The sequence below is a fragment of the Balaenoptera ricei genome, chromosome 13 (genome assembly GCF_028023285.1).
Source record: "Balaenoptera ricei isolate mBalRic1 chromosome 13, mBalRic1.hap2, whole genome shotgun sequence".
Classification (NCBI taxonomy): domain Eukaryota; kingdom Metazoa; phylum Chordata; class Mammalia; order Artiodactyla; family Balaenopteridae; genus Balaenoptera; species Balaenoptera ricei.
In genome coordinates, this window is record NC_082651.1 from 6,148,047 (window position 1) to 6,165,864 (window position 17,818).

Below are 17,818 nucleotides of genomic sequence, written 5' to 3' on the forward strand. Positions count from 1 at the left end.
CCCCACGCACGGCGCGCCCACACCATCCAGCACTCGGGTCCCGCTGTCTCCACCCCGACCGGCACAGAAAGGGGCACTGGGCATCTGCTCCCCACCCTCCCCTAGGGGAAAGCTCTAACACAGAGGCAAGTAACTAGAACGGGTCGTTACCGGTAAGGCGTGGGGCGCATCCTGAAGAAGTAACCACTCGCTCTGCTAGACTTCACCGTGAAGAAGCATCTTCGATGTTCCACCTTCTGCCCCTTCTGTCTGTGAACTAAGCGAAAAGGGCAGGTGCCCTAAACCTCCCCGCCACCACAGCCCCCAGGTGAACCATGCTATCATCGTGAAGCACTTACACAAGCACAGCAAGACATGTCGCTGTCCTTCCTCAAACCAGCATAAAGACGTGTCGTGTTAGGTAAAAGAAGGCAGGGGAAACGAGAGGAAAAAAACCGCTGGAACTGCGTGAGCGGTATCATCCACACCTCCCCCTCATCATTCGGCAGAGTCAGGACCACGTGCCCGGGGACATCATTCCAAGTGTCAGGTCCACGGGCCTGGCATCTTCGACAGTAGTCAGGACCACGTGCCTCATTCAGAATATCAGGTCCACATTTGTCACATCATCAAAACAGTCAGGTCCGCAAGCACGGCATCGTATACGACCGTCGAATCCAATCCGGCTCCTGCTCTCACAAAGGTCCAGAGAGACACTGCTGCTTGACCTTGTGATTCCAAATTTTAACCTCCTCTCTCTCAAGGGTCTTCTTTTCCTTTCCCCTTTTGAACAAAACCATCTCTGCAGTTATTTTCCAAAGAAACTGTTTTCTTCTTGCTAAACTACTTAAGGAGAAACAATAACCATGGGGTCTTCTTTAGTTCTAGCCTCAGGCAAAAACACATCCAGCCTCTCCAGTAAGTGAACAAAAGTGAGAGGAGACTAGATGTTTCCTTGAAATGAAACCACAACAAGGAGGGAGCCAGCTGTTTCCTGGTATAAACACCTTCCCTCTCTCACTCACAGGAGAAGTGGTCACCCAGGGGCCCCGGGAAGGGGACTCGGCCTCAGGACACACCACGTGACCGTGACCGCACAGGCCCTCGACCTAACAGGACTGTTCCTGCTGCCCTGAGGCTACAACAAAATGCCACACCAAAGGCTTTGCTGCGTGTTGTCTTACAACACCCTTGTCATCAGAAAGGAGAGAGAGCGGGCGCTGAGAGGGTCTCCTGTGAAGGTCTGGGAGGGACCGTGGCTGGGGCAAGGGAAGGGGGACTGGACAGGGCAGGGGGGGGCAAGAACTCGGGCCGGCCTGGAATCGCATTTGTCAGGGTCCATCTCCCCATCTGCATGTCACCCCAAACCTGTATCCCTGAAGCGGGGAGGGGAGGACCCCCGCCAAGATCGCAGGGTCAGCAGAAAAATGACCGGCGGCTCAAGGAGGAGGAACAGTCAACAGCGGTGTGACAGCGAGCCTCCTCAAGGGCGCTGGGTAAGAACTCCCTGCTGAAGACCTGTCACAGCAGCGAAACTCAAAGCCAAGGGAGATGGAGTTCAGAGAGAAGTTCCCACAGAACACTATCCCTGATCATCGGAAGTTAGCGACACCGACTTTTCTCTTGACTCTTGCAGTAAAGCAGATAAAACTAAACCAGAAAAGAAATATTTAATCATGCCCAAAACACGAGAAGTTAAGAAGCGAAGGTCTGTTTTCCCTACAATGTGCACCTGAGCATCTCTTGTTTATCCATTCAAGGAGAACTTCCTCCACCAGGCCGATTTCCTTGTTTCTGCAGCAATTCAGTTCAGCACCTGCTACATGCAAAAAGGCTCGAGGCTACCCCGCCAGCTCCACACCCCCCGGAGGAGACTGCTCTCTCGGGAGCTAGTGTGCCGTCGCAGAATACTAAGAGCAGAGAGAATAAACAAACGCTCTCTACGTGCAGCAGTACGAACGGCTCTCGCAAACGTAAGGTTAAGTCAAAGCAGCAGACACAGCAGTACCTTAGGGCTCCCTGCACATCAACCACACACACAGCAAATGTAATGGATCGTGTTAGACGTGAGGCGGGTGGTTACTCTTGGGGGAGGAGTGGTGACCGGAAGGGGTCACCGGGTGCTCCTGGGCTGCCAGCTACGCTCTGTTTCTTGCCGATTCGTGAGTGGGGTGAGTTCAGTTTTCAGAAATGTCCTGGATTTGTCATTTGTGCACTTTTTTGTATGCATGTCCTACTTCACACACGCACACACACAGAGGCAAGATGCACATGTGTAAGATTTTCTTACAGACTCAAAAACTATGCTAACTTCTTATGAATTTCAAATACACGGAAGTAGAAAAAAATAGCTTACAAACCCTCTTGTACCTCTAATCCGGAGTCAACAGTTCCTGACCCATGGCCCAGCCGTCCCACTGGCCACCGCCGGCCACGACGGTTTTGAGCCAAACTGGATACCGCTGGAAGGCAGCACTGACGGCACTTCCTAACAGACGGGGGGAGCGGTACGTGGCAGGAAGGGAGCGGTCGCAGGACGCCAGGGCTTCTGTGCCCTGCGCAGAAGGCGGGACTCTCCCCCGACGGAGAAAGGACACGGCTGTGCGTGGAACAGGCTTCGGGGGAGGACGAGGGACTCACAGGAGACCAGACATCCGGTGAGATGCTGCAGAGAGTCCAGGAGAAGAGTCTGGTCCCCAGGCCCGAGGCCGCTACCCCCGCAGAGGCCTGTGTGCAAAGCCGCGCCCTGCGCTGGCACCCGGAGCTTGGATTTGGGAGGGTTCCCACCATCCCCTGGATTGAGAAGGGTGGCTCCCTGTTCCTGGGTTGTTTGAACAGACTGTACGGTTTATGCCGAACACCTACTTCCCTGCAGGGAGTCTGAAATTTCAGGTACATGCCAGGCAGACGGTGCTTACGTGCCCAGCTCCAGATAAAACCCCAGGCACTGCGTCTCTGAGGGGCTTCCCTGGTGGAAAGCACTGCACACGTGTTAGGACAGCTCACTGCTGGAGGAACGATGTACCTGACTCTACTGCGACAGGACTCCTGGAAGTTTGTGCATGGATTCCCTTGGACCTCATCCCACGCGCCTCTTCCCTTCGCTGACTTTGCTTTGTGTCCTTCCTTGGTTGTAGATCACAGCTGAGGGCGCAGTTACAGACGGAGCCCTGTGAGTCCTTCTAGGGAATCATTAAGCCTGAAGATGGTCTTGAAGACCTCCAATGCACAACTTTTTTAGTAAGTCTGCTAGGAATGGAAGAAGGGAAGTATCAAGATTTCAAAATAAAATTTTGCATTTATAGCCCCCAAATTAAAAAAAAAAAGCTGGCGGGGAGGGGAGGATGGGATTGTTACAGTACAGTGTCCATATTTTTAAAAACAGCAATTTAGGTTGTACAAAAATTGCTGGGTGTTTTCTTTAAATTCAACAATTTTCTTTTCCTTAGAAAAATGCCTTCGATTCCTGAAGGGCCAGGGAAGCTGCCTCGGCCTGGAGAGGGCGCGTCAACGATTACAAAGAGCTCCCTCTCACGGCAAGTTCCATTTTACCAAGAGATTAAGAACAGCTCCTTCTGGAGCAAAGTTAATCTTTCTATGCCACCCTACATCTGAGAAGAGTCTGCATTAAAGAGACTAAGTGTTTAGTAATTGTTTAAATGAATGAGTTAGTGCAACTTCACGAACAGCATTTAAAGACACGAAAACAAAAGCCCGCAAACCGTGGTTGACACACGCCCTTTCCAGTCCCAATGAACACAACTGCATCTGACCAAAACCACGAGTACTTTTTCTTATCTCCAGTAAGAATGGATGGTAATATTTTTCTTTTCCGATTTAATTTTCTTTCTTTTTTGTAAACCACAAAGCAACAGAAAAAATACATACATATTAAAATAAGGGCTGTCTCTATGGTTATAAAAGGGAATATATATATATATATTTTTTTTTTTGCCAACACTCAAAACACTTTGGAAATTCTCCTTTAAAATTGCTAGGACATTCTTCAGAAGCAGCAAACAGAAGCTGAGCGCCACCCATGTGACGGGCTCTGTCCAAAGCCTGGAAAGGCTATGAGAATCCTAAAACAGTTAGCTCCCCACAGAGCTTATAACCCAGTACAGAATTAACATAAGCATGCAACGATCATGTGGAAACTGCTCTCCAGGTAGCCATTAAAACAGCCCTAGCAGACAGCTCACAGGGCCAAAGTGGTCATGAAGAACCAGACAGTGTGACTACACCAGGGGACAAAGAAGCCACCTGAGGCAGGAGCCTGCAGAGAGGATGGACACAGAGGAGGAGGGCCACCTGGAGAGGTCAGAGAACAGCCGCTCAGGAGGGCAGGTGTGTGTGTTAAAACGCCTTCAGCAAAAGTGATGAGTTATTATCGTTTTCATATCTTTAATGAGAAGGGAACAAAGAAACCCTCATTCACCATGGAAAAATTATATGCTAGACACTTTACATCTATTATATAATTTTAATTCTGACAAAAGCCTGTGAGGTAGGAATTATTATTCCATTTTACAGGTAAGGAAGATGAAGCTTTATTAAATTGAACTCTAGGCCCTAGTCTACCAAAGGTGTTAACACTGTCTTACAGTAAAAGCCAGGACGTGACTATTAAATAAATGCGGCCGACTTTTGATGAGGCTCATAAACTATAAATTCACTTTGAAAAATATTTATAGGCCTCAAACTTATGTTCACAGGAAAAAGGAGAAAAGTAAATAAATCATTTTTATTAGTTCAGTGACCATTCTAAAAACAAAAGCCAGAAAGGTACTCACTCTTTCTAACCACTAGTAATTTTAAGAGACTCCTTTATTTTCTTTCCTAGAGGAATGTAGTTCAAGTGGGAAGAGCAGGTTTTACTATTATTTATTTATGATTAATGTGTAACACCTACGGTTATTTTTAATATTTTTTATTACAAAACATGAGAATGCTATAAAACACGGTCATACCTCCAAGAGTTCTCTGTTGCAACATTACTGTGATTTTCTTGGACAATGAAACCAATACTGACTGTACAACTATTACATGTTTCTCCAAGTGCCCACCAAAACCAGAACACCCTGTTCAATTCATCAAAGATTTGAGTACCTACAACTTACTGGGCATTGTGACTAGTTACCTGGTGCTAGTTAGACCCCAAGTACAGGACACAGAGCTGTGCTCCCAGAGTGAAGTAGGAGATGTCACAGCGCAATGAAAAGAAGACCGGGGTGCTATTCTGGCAGTGAGCTATGGAACTCTGGGCAGGTCAATCAATCACCTTCATAACATCGTGTTGTCATCTGTGCATAAAATGAAGGCTTTTCAATGTGGAAAACATACAACATCTAAAGTATACAGCTCACCTAGTCTTAACCTTCCTCTACTTATTTACTTATGAAATAGACAAGTACAGGAGAATTTTCATATTTTGTAAGTTCCCAGTGACATTCTTAAATTAGAAGAAATCAATCCCAAATAGAAACACATTCTATCCTTGACAAAAACAAAAAATCTAATGCTTTACAGAATCTCACTGTCACATCCTCACCAGCAGAGTTATCTTTAAAACACATCCACAGGTACCTATTTGCTCAGCAGTCTGGCTTAACCCTAAGTTAACTTCATATTACTTTTAGGGAAAGAAGGAGAGTGGAATTCAGAAGGAAGGAGAAGTAAGTTTGGGGGAGGTTGGGATTAGCAGATGCAAACTAGTATATACAGGGTGGATAAACAGCAGGGTCCTACTGTAGAGCACAGGGAACTATACTCAGTACCCTGTGATAAACCATAACGGAAAAGAATGTGAACAAGAATAGATAATATGTGTGACTGAGTCACTCTGCTGTACAGCAGAAATTAAACACAGCATTGTAAATCAATACTTCAAGAAAATTTAAATGTAAAATAAAAAAAAAGAAGAGGAGCAAGCTTTACAGTCAGTCTGTTCCTGTGGCCCGAGTCCCACCTCTGTTCTTCCATCTGTTGCAGACGCAGGGGAGAGGGACATCCGTGAATTCCAGCCGAGCGTGTGCCACACCCGATGCAACACCTGGCACAAGTCCTTAAAAGCCATCAGCTCACTGCATCCATTCTACACTTTATCACTGAAGATGAATTCTAGTATCTAGTGAACTTTTTAAAGAAGGAAGTACTAGAAATAGTACGAAACACACCCTAGCTCTTTTGTGAAAGGTCCATGCTTATTTGCTCTACACCAGGTGTTCTCAATGGGGTGACATCGCCCTCTAAGGGGATGAAAAGTGGTTCTAAGAGGTGGAGGAAAAAAACCTACCACTTTTATGTATCAAGATACACGTACGGTACATGAGCAGATGTGTGCAGACTGTAAATTTTCATTGGGGTGATTAGGAAAAAAAAAAATCTTAGAAGTCTTCTTAGGGAGGTGATTGTGAAAATAAGGGTGTGGTTGGTGGGGACACAGTGGGACTACTGGTTCTCAAAATTACTGCCAAATTTTTTAATTATAATAAATCAAAGCTTAATCAATTTCTAATTAACTTGAAGAACTTTTCCTCAAGGACTTGCCTTATACCAATATTAAAACAATAACAGAGAGGTACAACTTGTGACCTTTATCTATAAAAAGGCTGAGGAAGGAAGACAATCCAAATTAGGAAGCTGAAATCTAATATCAAGATCATTCAAATTAAGTTAGAAGTTACTGAAGGTAAGAAAATGCCAGATAAAATTGAGCATCCCACAAGCCTGTACATCATTTCTCTCTCAGCAGCTAAGAGAGAGAAGGTAGTTCGTTAAGGTAGGTAGGAAACAGAAGATGAGAGTACTTGGAAGAGGGGGCACACGGCCTGCTGTTGAAGCTGATAGCTGACACTGATGCACGGACCGTTCCCCTGACGATGGGGTCAGGCCCGTGGCCAGCCTGCTGGAGCCCCGGGAGGCTGGGGACCAGGAGCCAGGAGCAGCCTGTGAGGCCTGCAGCGTCTAACGGGCCTCTGAGGACCCAGAGGAAGGGACAAGAGGTCACAGTGCACGGAGACCTCCCTCCCTTCCTTTTGCTCTCACTCCTGTCTAGACAAGAAAGGCACGTTCAGTACACCGTGCTCCCCTCCACCTGAACAGCAGTAAAGCTGTCAGGCCTCACAGGGCCTTGCTCTGTCACCGGGGTGAGCGGGTCTGCTCCTTCCTGCCTGAGCACGAACGCCCCGGGCGCGAGCATCTGTCTCCTCCTCCGTGGACCCAGCTCAGACGGCGCTCAAAGCCCATCAGAGCCCATCAGACGTGCCCTACATGGGGCCGCTTCTTCTGTGGCACCTGCCTCCCCAGCCTGAGCACGGGCAGAGGCCAGGGTTTACACAGCTCTCACTCTTCCATCTCTAGGAGCATGGTGCCAGGAGTAGGGAGGGCACCCGCCAAGACCTGCCGACCAGCGTCCTGCACCCCCGTGGGCATCAGGCCCAGCATCTTCCCATCCTCCAAGGAATATGCCTCAATTTCCAATCACCAACACTTCAGCTGTTAGGACTAAAAGACAGTCTGCTCTGGCTGATCTGATGGGCAATATCCACCCAGCCCTTAGGGTCCAGATCCTATCAGCTCTCTCAATAAGCCTACTGAGAACCTGACATTTAAAACTGTTAATACTTTCAAAGGTTCCGTAAGTTGAGAGTCAGAGATCTGAGTTCTAGTCAATGAAATCCAACTCGCAATGTGCTCCTGAGCACGGAGGGTCAGGGTCTCTACGCTGGAATCCTTCAACCTGCAGGTGTGAGGGGGCGGCTTCTTTCCTTAGGGTCCATTAAAACAAGGTTTTTCAAGCTTGAGGGTGCCCCCGAATCCCCTGGTGGGCTTACTAAAACCCAGAATTTGGGGCCCCAATCCAGCATTTCTGATGCAGGGATCTGGGATGGAGCCTGAGACACTGCGTTTCTAACAGATTCCCAGGTGCGCCTCCTGGGAGACCACACTTGGAGAATCCACCACTTTGACCCCATCCTACGCCAGGAAGGCCTCGTGAAGGAAGGACCCTGGGGCCAGTCCAGCCCGAAGACCGGACTTGGGGCAGTGACGGGCTGGAGCGAAACATCAGCCCACAGAGCACCATTTCACCTCTTCTGCCGTCAAGCGCTACAGACTGTCTGCCTCTGCTCTCTCTGCATCAGCCCAAGAGCATGCGCCCCCCTTTGCCCAAAGCAATTATCAAACACAAATAAGGGCACGGAACTGCATGGCAGTATTTGGGTATCACGTGGTCCATCATCCAGACGATCAAGCCTCAGCTTTTTAAAGTTATATTTTGAAATATATGCCTTTTCATATAGTTTTGACTTGTGAAACATGTAAATGATTCACACATTCAAAAATTAAATCAGGAGAAAAAGGAAACCCTATAAATGAATCAAAATAGAAACTGAAGCCAGTAGCTGCATATCAAATTGATAAACCATACAGAGAAATTAGTATTTCAAGTAACTTCTGAATATAGCACTCTGTAAATCCGTCACAGATAGAGCCTAAGGACAAAAACAGCTCCAGAGAAATCAAACTTCACTCCATGCCTATTGATAAGTAGTAACATTGTTATTGTAATTCTGAAATGATTTCATGTTTATCAAAGGATAAAGCAAACAAACATATTATTTTATTAGGAACCAAGATTTTTCAGGCTAGGAGAAAAGAGAAAGAAATGTAAAATACACAAGATTTTTAAAATTAAGGAAAAGTGGATTTTGAAAAATATATTCCCAAGCTCCATCTACTAAAACGGCCTAGAAGCAGAAAACCTCATCAGCAATGAGCACACTTAGCACCCAGATACTGGTTTCTAAATGCATTTCCCACCGACAGGAACTGAGGCTCCTCAGAGGAAGGGATCCAGATTCTGGAAGATGAGCCTCAAATATCTACTTGTGCCAAAAAACAAGGAAATACTCAAAAACTAATGGGGTCATATGAAAGGGCTACAGAAGGCAGTCCTGAAAGAGCTCCCGTGGCCAGATCTGGCATGATTTCATTAAATAATACTAATGGCAGCTACAACTGATGGAAACACATTGAATGAATAAATCTGCCCACGTCTACAGCAGTATCTGGAATAAGAAAGAAGACAAGAAAGGGTGGGAGTGGGTAAGAAAGGAAACTCTTCTTTACAGACTGATGCAAGCTAACAAGCCTAGAAGACAGAATCTGAAAACCACCACCTTGGGCTTCCCTGGTGGCGCAGTGGTTGAGAATCTGCCTGCCAATGCAGGGGACACGGGTTCGAGCCCTGGTCTGGGAAGATCCCACATGCCACGGAGCAACTGGGCCCGTGAGCCACAATTACTGAGCCTGTGCGTCTGGAGCCTGTGCTCCGCAACAAGAGAGGCCGCGATAGTGAGAGGCCCGTGCACCGCGATGAAGAGTGGCCCCTGCTCGCCGCAACTAGAGAAAGCCCTCACACAGAAACGAAGACTCAACACAGTCATAAATAAATAAATAAATAAATAAAAGAACATGAATTTCTTAAAAAAAAAAAAAACCACCACCTTGCAATCATAACTATTCACACAGCATCACCTGCAGATTACCTCCCAGTGCAGAGCTGAGGGCGCCCCTCGACGACGGGGAACTCTGCAGTCGCCTCCTCCATCAAGAGGTCAAACTGGCTTCACTAACACTGGGACAATCAGGATGGACATGCCCCCCTGAGGTCACGCAATAGCAAGAGCCCAATGCCACCAATGAGGTGTTCTTGCCAAAAAATTCTTATTCTGTGTCTAATCAAGCCCTCGACCTAATTTCCAGTTTACAGGAAATACAGGAGGAGGAACAAGTTAAAGCACAACATGAGGAAACTATCAGACAAATCCAGAATGTGGGGTATTTTACCAAACAATTGGCTGAGCTCTTCCAAAAGTCGATTTCGCTTAAAAAAAAAAAAAAAAAAAAAAAAAAAGAGTAGGAGGGACATGGACGTGCAGAGGAACTGACCTAGAGCAAAAGTGACAAGAGAGAAGCTAACTGTTGTATATACATATGTACCTCATGTTCTCTACCCAGTTATCTGTCGATGGATATATATACAAAGGAATATTACTCAGCCATAAAAAAGAATGGACTAATGCCATTTGCAGCAACGTGGATGGACACAGACACTGAGTGAAGTAAGTCAGAGAAAAACAAATATCATATGATATCACGCATACATGGAATCTAAAAAAACAGTAAAAATAAACTTATTTACAAAACAGAAACAGACTCACATAGAAAACAAACTCATGGTTACCAAAGAGGATAATGGGGGGGGGGTGATAAATTAGGTTTGGGGGGTTGACATAAACACACTACTATATATAAAACAGGTAAACAACAAGGACCTACTGCACAGCACAGGGAACTGCACTCAGTATCTTGGAATAACCTATAATGGAAAAGAACCTGAAAAGGAATATATATATATATACACACGTGTGTGTGTGTGTGTGTGTGTGTGTGTATGTGTAACTGAATCACTTTGCTGTTCACTTAAAACTAACACAACACTGTAAATTAACTATGCTTCAATTTTTTAAAAAAGATCTTAAAAAAAGAGCGAGAAGATAACCAAATGTAATGCATAAACCTCCACTGGACTGTGGCCGTGAAAAAATGGTTAGAAAACCTTTCTCGCCACAACTGAGGATACTGAAATTGACAACATTAGGTGACAATCTGAAATCATTCATCCTCTCAGGTGGTATTATGATTATGACTGTATTTTAAGAGAAGCGTGCTCAAGTATTTACAAGTGAAGCGTCTTGGTATCACAACAATACGCATGTACCACACACACAAACGAAATGTTCAGTTGTTGAATCTAGCAAAGGGTAGAGAATGTTCATTTTCTGAACAGTTCTGTAATTATGAACATTTTCATAATAAAAAGGTGGGTGGGAATTATTAAAATGAAAAGACAAATTTCAATTCTCAGAAACAAATCCTAAAGAGCTTATGGACCTCCAGATGAGAATTACTGATCTAGATAATTCTTTTTTTTTTTTTTAACCTTCCAGAGTGTTAAATAGAAACAATGTGATACCCCAACTGCAAGAAACAAACTCTCAGCCCCTTATGCATGATGGGAATCATACAAGTTTGACACTGAGACACAAAGATTGAAATGAAGGGGCTATCAAGAATTCAAACAACCAACTCAAGTATCCCTCAAAACGCATCACACCACACACACACGCGCATGTCAAACTGGGGAAATCTGAATAAGCTCTGTGGACCGTATCAGTGGCGACTCTCTGTGGCTGCCTTGGTTCTAAGCCATGCAGGCAGACATATTTGCTATAATCTAACAAACACTGGAGTCCTGGTCAAATCCTTAGCTGGCTTTGTTTTGTGCAGGACTTCAGTTGTGACACTGTATTATAGTTATACAAGATGTTACCCCTGGGGGAAACCGGGTGCAGGGTACAAGAAGCTTCCCTGTACACTTTGCTGCAAATTCTTGTGAATCTATAATTATCTAAAAAACAAAAACAACACAGTATAGATCTCATGTCCTGGTCTTGTCCAGTTTGAACACGTCCTTCAACCCTTCCCACCACCAATCAGATAAATGACACGCTTTCTTTAAAAAGAACCCTTCAAAATCCTAAAGAAAATCGATTCTTAAAATAGTTCAAGCCCAAGAAGAAACAAAGACATTTGTCCGTCTCGAGCAAATAAATGCCTCCTTTCCAGACCCCTCAGTTTCCCAGACAGCCCCTGGCACCTCACCCCAGGCTGGGATGTGAATTCTCGGTCTGCTTTGTTTTCCAGGGTCACATGATGAAGCGCAGCAGGTGACGCGGACTCGGGGCAGCGGCCTGGAGCGCGTTTATTCAGGGCTGCTGACAGCTGACAGCTGGGGGCAGAGCCGCCGGGCCACCTCCCTCCCCACACCTGCTCTCCTCTGGCCTTCGGAACCTGAGGAATAACCAGTAGCCCGGTAACTGCCTCCCAATTTCACCTAAGGAACAGGCTCAACCAGCAGGACGAGTCTGTGACGCCTCCTAAGGATAAGCATCCACACCTTTTTGCTCCTGAGATGAAACCACGGAGGACCCGGCTCTCAGCCACGGAACCCTCTACAACAGCCCCTCCTGCTGGAGCTGCAACAAGAAACATGGGCTGCAAATTCTCCCTCCTGCCAGCCTGCTCCCAGGTCCCACCCCCGCCAATGCCCTCAGCTTTGCAAGAAGAGCCGAGAGGCAGGCCCTTGATGCAGAGGGTGGGAGGCCTGCTTTCCAGGGGCCCCGCTGCACAAGCTCTCCACCCGCGATCACACCTGCTGGGGGCGCCGAGTGTGCCCCAGGCTACAGCACCAAGGTCACTCTGTAGAGAGGTCACTGCATGAAAACAGCACACAAGAAACAGTACTAAGAGGCCAACACAGTAAATGGTTGATTGGGTTTGTATTTTGTTCTGAAGGCTCACCGTCTGGTTTTCATTTTACCTGAACACAGGGGTTCTGCATAATTGTTTTTAAAGGAATCTTGAAAATGCACTTGTCCAACACTGCCTGACTTTTTGAGGCAAGGAAACACCCCTTGTATGCAGCTCACCAAAAGTGTCTATTACACACACGGGTACGTGTTTTACAGCCGTGCTCACAGAGAGATGATGGTGAGGAAACGCACCAGGGCACCAACAGCGAAGACTCTAAGTGGGGGAAGAATGAGGGTGTAACGTGCCTTTTTACTTTCCTACATTGCACACTTTTTATTTAAAGCAATGATCGTACGTTGCACAGGACATCCACAGAGCTGACAAGCTCACTTCGATGCCCTTGGAGATGTCAGCAGCGTGTCAGCCAGGGCAGCATGGGCTGAAGCCAGGAAAGAACCTCAACTCTCAGGGCTGGCAAATGCGTCACAGAATTCCCAAAGATGACGTTTAAAATGGTACCCCACGTCTGGCAGTAACCGAGTCAGGCGGGTGCGGATAACTGTCAGACGACAGCAGGCTCCAGCTACACCACCAGCCACCTGCACGCAAGCGTGGACAGAGCCCCGGCGGGAAGGGCCCCCATCGGTCCATGCACAGGGCACTTCATCGATAACCGACTGTGGTATTTAAATCACAGGAAGTCAGAATTTGTGGCTCCTTCACTGCTCTGTAATCTTAAAATTAACATTTAACTGGAAAGAATCCAACAGGATCACTAGAACGCAACAGAATCGCCCAGGAGGTTACAAGAATCTTCCGGCCAGCCAAGCAATGGTACTTTTCCATTATTAAAAAATGACAGAGAAAAGAGAGCAGTCACCGCATAAAATGTCACATCTTCAAATATCTGTATAAGGTTCTACCAGTTGCCCCATGGTCCAGAGACCACATTTTCTAATTCTTACTAAAACAATACGCATGCTGGAGATGTTACTAGAGACCGAGGGGAAAAGAGGGCGGAGAAGGAGCCCCTCTAGATGATCAACCGCACACGTGCGACCAGTTTAGCCATTTTCTCCCTCGATGGACCCCAGACTTAGGAGATTAGGGCTTGATTTAAAGGCATCCCAAATCCTCACGGTTTCTGGTTAACTCACGCTAGAATCTGTGATATATGATGTAAATCTTATCCATAATTAGGCAAGTTAGAAGCAATCATGAGCGGATAAAGTTTCAGATGAAAATGATTTAAAGTTAAGATGGATTTGGCTCATTATAACCCATGGCTATTTTTTTCTAAATTAAATGTGGACTCGTGAGTATATGTACAGGCACACACGCGGGCTCACACACACTTACCTTTCCTTAGAGTTCATTTCTCCTCTTTCCCATCTAAAGCTACACAGTAAATCCTCATGTGACCATTTTAAGGACTATTTTTTGCTCCTAAATTTTGCCAACAATCTGCTCAGCATTCTAGCAGATGTTTCTGTTTTCAAACCTCTGGGAACTTGGCTGTATCTGTTTTCCTTCCCCATGTTAAAAATAAAAGAAATGGCCCTAATACCCCAGAGAAGCTTTTCCCACCCACCAACCTCAACCTCCCTACTCAGGTGACCTCTGTGATCCCTTCTCAAATCTTTTCTTTTCCATTAGAGAAGATGTTTCCAATTACGGTCCATTATATTGTCAAGGATGACATCACTCAGATGTGCTTTTTTTTTTTTTAAAGAAAACGTTCCTGATTCTTAGTTACTTGGGGCCCATCTGCTGGCCCTTCTGAACCCACGGTGTCACATGAGTGCAATTTGCTTGAGATCGATTCTCCAAACACAGCAATTCCTTTTAAATGGTGGGCTGGAGAGACAGGGGGATCCCTTGTTTTTTATCTAACGATTTCTTCAAAAACACTTGTGACCCAAGCTTACCTCCGTAACATCCATAACTTTGATGGCTGCCAGCTGACCTGTTTTAACATGTCGACCCTGAAAAACAGAAAAAAGAAAGAGAATGGGCACGGCTGTTCTGCACAGTCATTAGTACAGAATGGCTGAGGTTTCGACAAGTCACCTCTTCTGTACTTTTTCCCCCAAAAGTGATGACGAAAGAGTCCTATGCTCTCCAACAGAACAGTATGGTTCTGTTGGTTTGTAAGACTCGTGAACCACACTTAACAAACCAAACAATTAGTAGAACAAAGGAGTTTTGATAAGGAATCAATTCCCTCTTTCTTTCCCGGGCTTCATTTACATATCATTACTTCTCAATCTGAACGACATAAATAATGTCTTCTTCCATACATCAGGTTGACCAGCCTTCCCTTCTCAACATTCCACATGAAGGAAATGACCAAAAAAGTCTGGATATTATTTATTGTCAAAAATGGGTAACAGTCATTTTCCGCTTGTATATCCCCAATACCCATTACTTGATTTTACAAGAGTTGTACTGAGAGTCTTCTTCGAAGCTTTGCTGTGATCCCAATGCAGGGAGGCTGGAGCATAGTTACTCGGCATAAAGGGGGGGTACACAAAGAGATGGGGGGCACAGAGAGCGCGGCCTTACAGCTGTGCCGTCATTCCCAGTCTAGAACCTAAACGTTCGTCATCCATTTATACCACGCGCGTTTCAAACAAGCTTGATGCAGCTCTCCTGTCCCCTCCCCCAGACGAGGAGCGAGGGGCTTAATCCCCACCCACCTCGCAAGGCTCTGCTGGGCACCTCTCAGGAGAGCAGCGAAGAGCTACCCTGACACGGTGAGCACCGGCTCCTTAAGGGCTCTGTGCAATATGCTCCTGCTGCCGCAAAGGTGAAACAGAAGGCACGTCCCCACCGTCTCCAAGAACCGGCCTCGCTTGTGGCCTCGTGATGGAAAGAGTTGTGAACTTTAGAACTTGAAACCTGAGGAAAGCTCCCCACTTATTCTGGAAAGCTTGGGCAGGGACTCAAATTACAACTCCGACAAAACAGTTCCATGAAAATGACACTGAATTACAACTCTCTCTCAACCCTCTGTGGTCACAGCGGGATGCGGTCCAGCACCGGCCCAGCAGCTCACCAAGCGGGGCTGGGCGACAGCCTAGACACGGGAAAGCAGGACAAATAAAGCCCACAGGCCTGGAACCTCGTTCCAGCATCACCCACCTGCAGACCCCCCCCCGTCCTCGGGCTCAGAAGGGTGGCCCCGTCCCGGCGTCCGCAGTCAGACATCTGAAGAAGCTCGGCCTCTGCAGCAGGCGGTGCGGGGGCCCACGCGGGCCGGTCCCAGGAGCCCTGTCTCCTGCCTGGTCACCCGGCCCCAATGCCAGTCCCCGAATGCCCTTCCAGCCACCCAGCCTCCCCAGGCCCGCTGGCCCTCGTGCCCACATCACACTCCCCTGCACCCCCAGAGCCCAGGGCACAGCCTGCACCGCGGCTCTGCTCTCAGCGGGGTGACCCACAATCCTGAAAGGACCGTCACCCTGTCTGTCTGTCCCCACTCGGCACATGACGTGGCCCGAGGGGCCATCTGGCATGGGGAGCAGCCCCACCGCGGAGACGGGGTGGGGGGGGGGGGGGGGGGGAACCAACCCTGTGTCAGGAAATAGACATCTGCTCACGGCACCCGGGCCCACGTGTCCAACTCGAACAGCCGCAGTTTACTTACTCCCTGTCTGTCCAACAGCCAGCGTCCGTGGATGTGTCCACCTCTGACTCGCTCGTTTCAAGTTTCTACCCGTGGGTTCCAGGCTCTGGAAGCTCACCCTCCAGAGCGCGGCACCCACAGCTGTGCTCACACGGACACACGGAGCCGATGACCCTCTGCAGCTGCAGGACAGAGCACCCGGCCCGGCTCGGGCACCACGGCTGTGCCCCCCCGGCATCTCCTCCGCTCGGGGACCTCCGTCCCCTGTCGGTGGGGTGACAGCGCTGTCCACGTCACAGGGGTGTCAGTGAGAACAACTGAGGGGCAAAGGACAGCACGTGGCACAGGGTCAAGTGCAACCCTGGTGATAAAATACGGCTGCACGTCGTTTCCCGCCATCGATGACAGGAGATGGATTTATTAGCACAGACTCAAGCAACCAGGTGACTATGACGGGCAACACAGTCCTGAGGCCAAGGTATAGCTTCGGAGAATCCAAGAAGAAAGAGGAGAACTTAAGAGGACAAAGTAGCCCTTCAGGCCTTTCCACCTAAGGGACACGAAGATCAGCTCCTTCACCCCTGGTCAGCCCTCACATCTGAAAACAAATGCCCGTTACTCTTCCTGCGGTGGGGGTCATGTCCAAATTACCACATCCGACTTCTCGCGGATGGAACCAAGTGATGAGAGGGAATGTCCAGAGAGTTGTCCCGCTTCCCCACTTTTCAAGAGGGCAGGTGGTGAGACAGAAGCGTGTCGGTGAGATGGGGAGGAAGGAGGGCCTTCTGAGCATCTGATCCTCAGGAAAACCCACAGACCGACAGAAAAACCTCCCCAGATGTTTCTAAATTAGATGCATCTTCCTTTTCTCCCTCAACGCCTGAACTCAAAGCCACCGTGTATTCTTCAGCCTCAGCAGTGTGGCGATGGTGTGAAAGCTGAGGGTCGTGGGCTCACTCTATTTGTTCACGTAGAATGAGACCCCCTCACTGAGGGAGGATGGAATTAGGACCTAACAGCAAATCATTATTTTTGTGTTGAAGGACAGCCCACGCAAAGGCAGCAGCCTTCACTACAACACACCAGGTCTTTCAGAATTAGGTCCATTTGAGTTTAAATTTAAATCAGGAAACTAAGAATTCTGCCTCCCTCCCAGGAATCAAGACAACGTGCTGGAAGAAACGAACCTGGCACTGGGCAGCCTTGGACTCTCATTCCTCTGCTACCTCCTCAACTGCTGTAATTTCCTTGGGAAAGCTGCTTAACTTCTACAAGCTTCCTAAGGTCCCTGTGGGATCCAGTGTGCTAAGGGACCTAAAGCCCCTTCTAGAATAAGGCAGGCTATAAATAACGTGCGCGGCGTCTCCACCCAGACATCACCCCTGGCACCCAGGGGGCACCCAGGGGATGGTCTTCCTCTCCCCACAACCAGAGAGCCACGCTGACTCCCTGACCCTGCTCCTCCCTAGTTCCATCTGCAACTCTCTCAAACCCAGGCAAGGTCGGCCCATTTCTATTTTCAAAAGGCTGGCCAATACAGTGGGGTGCTAAAATAATGTACTTCTCTAATTATTTTTTTTAAAGAAGAAGAAAAAAGGAAAACCTCCAGATGTGAAACTAACAGAAGTCATAACCTGTGTGCTGAGCTGGGCTATCTTTGTGTCAAGGAACCAAAAGGGCCAACAAAATAGCCTGAGGAGGAAAGCTCCAGACGAATGCACCGAGTGTTAATATGTGTGTGATCATGTGCAAAGGAACAAACTTTGTGGCACCTGATTCCTTTCTGGTCTTTAAATGAGGAAGACGCATGTTTCTCTTTTTAAAAAGAAAACT

The 17,818-nt window shown here is 47.5% G+C and overlaps 1 protein-coding gene across 33 annotated transcripts in view; it reads right to left on the bottom strand.

Annotated features, from left to right (window-relative positions):
* The window catches only part of MAP4K4 (mitogen-activated protein kinase kinase kinase kinase 4), a 170,622-nt gene that overhangs the window by 75,138 nt on the left and 77,666 nt on the right, over positions 1-17,818 (bottom strand). For all 33 annotated transcript variants that reach the window (XM_059943100.1, XM_059943084.1, XM_059943072.1 and 30 more), the window contains one exon: positions 14,289-14,345. In XM_059943100.1, coding sequence (XP_059799083.1) covers positions 14,289-14,345 — 57 coding nt within the window. The remainder of the gene's footprint in view (positions 1-14,288; positions 14,346-17,818) is intronic.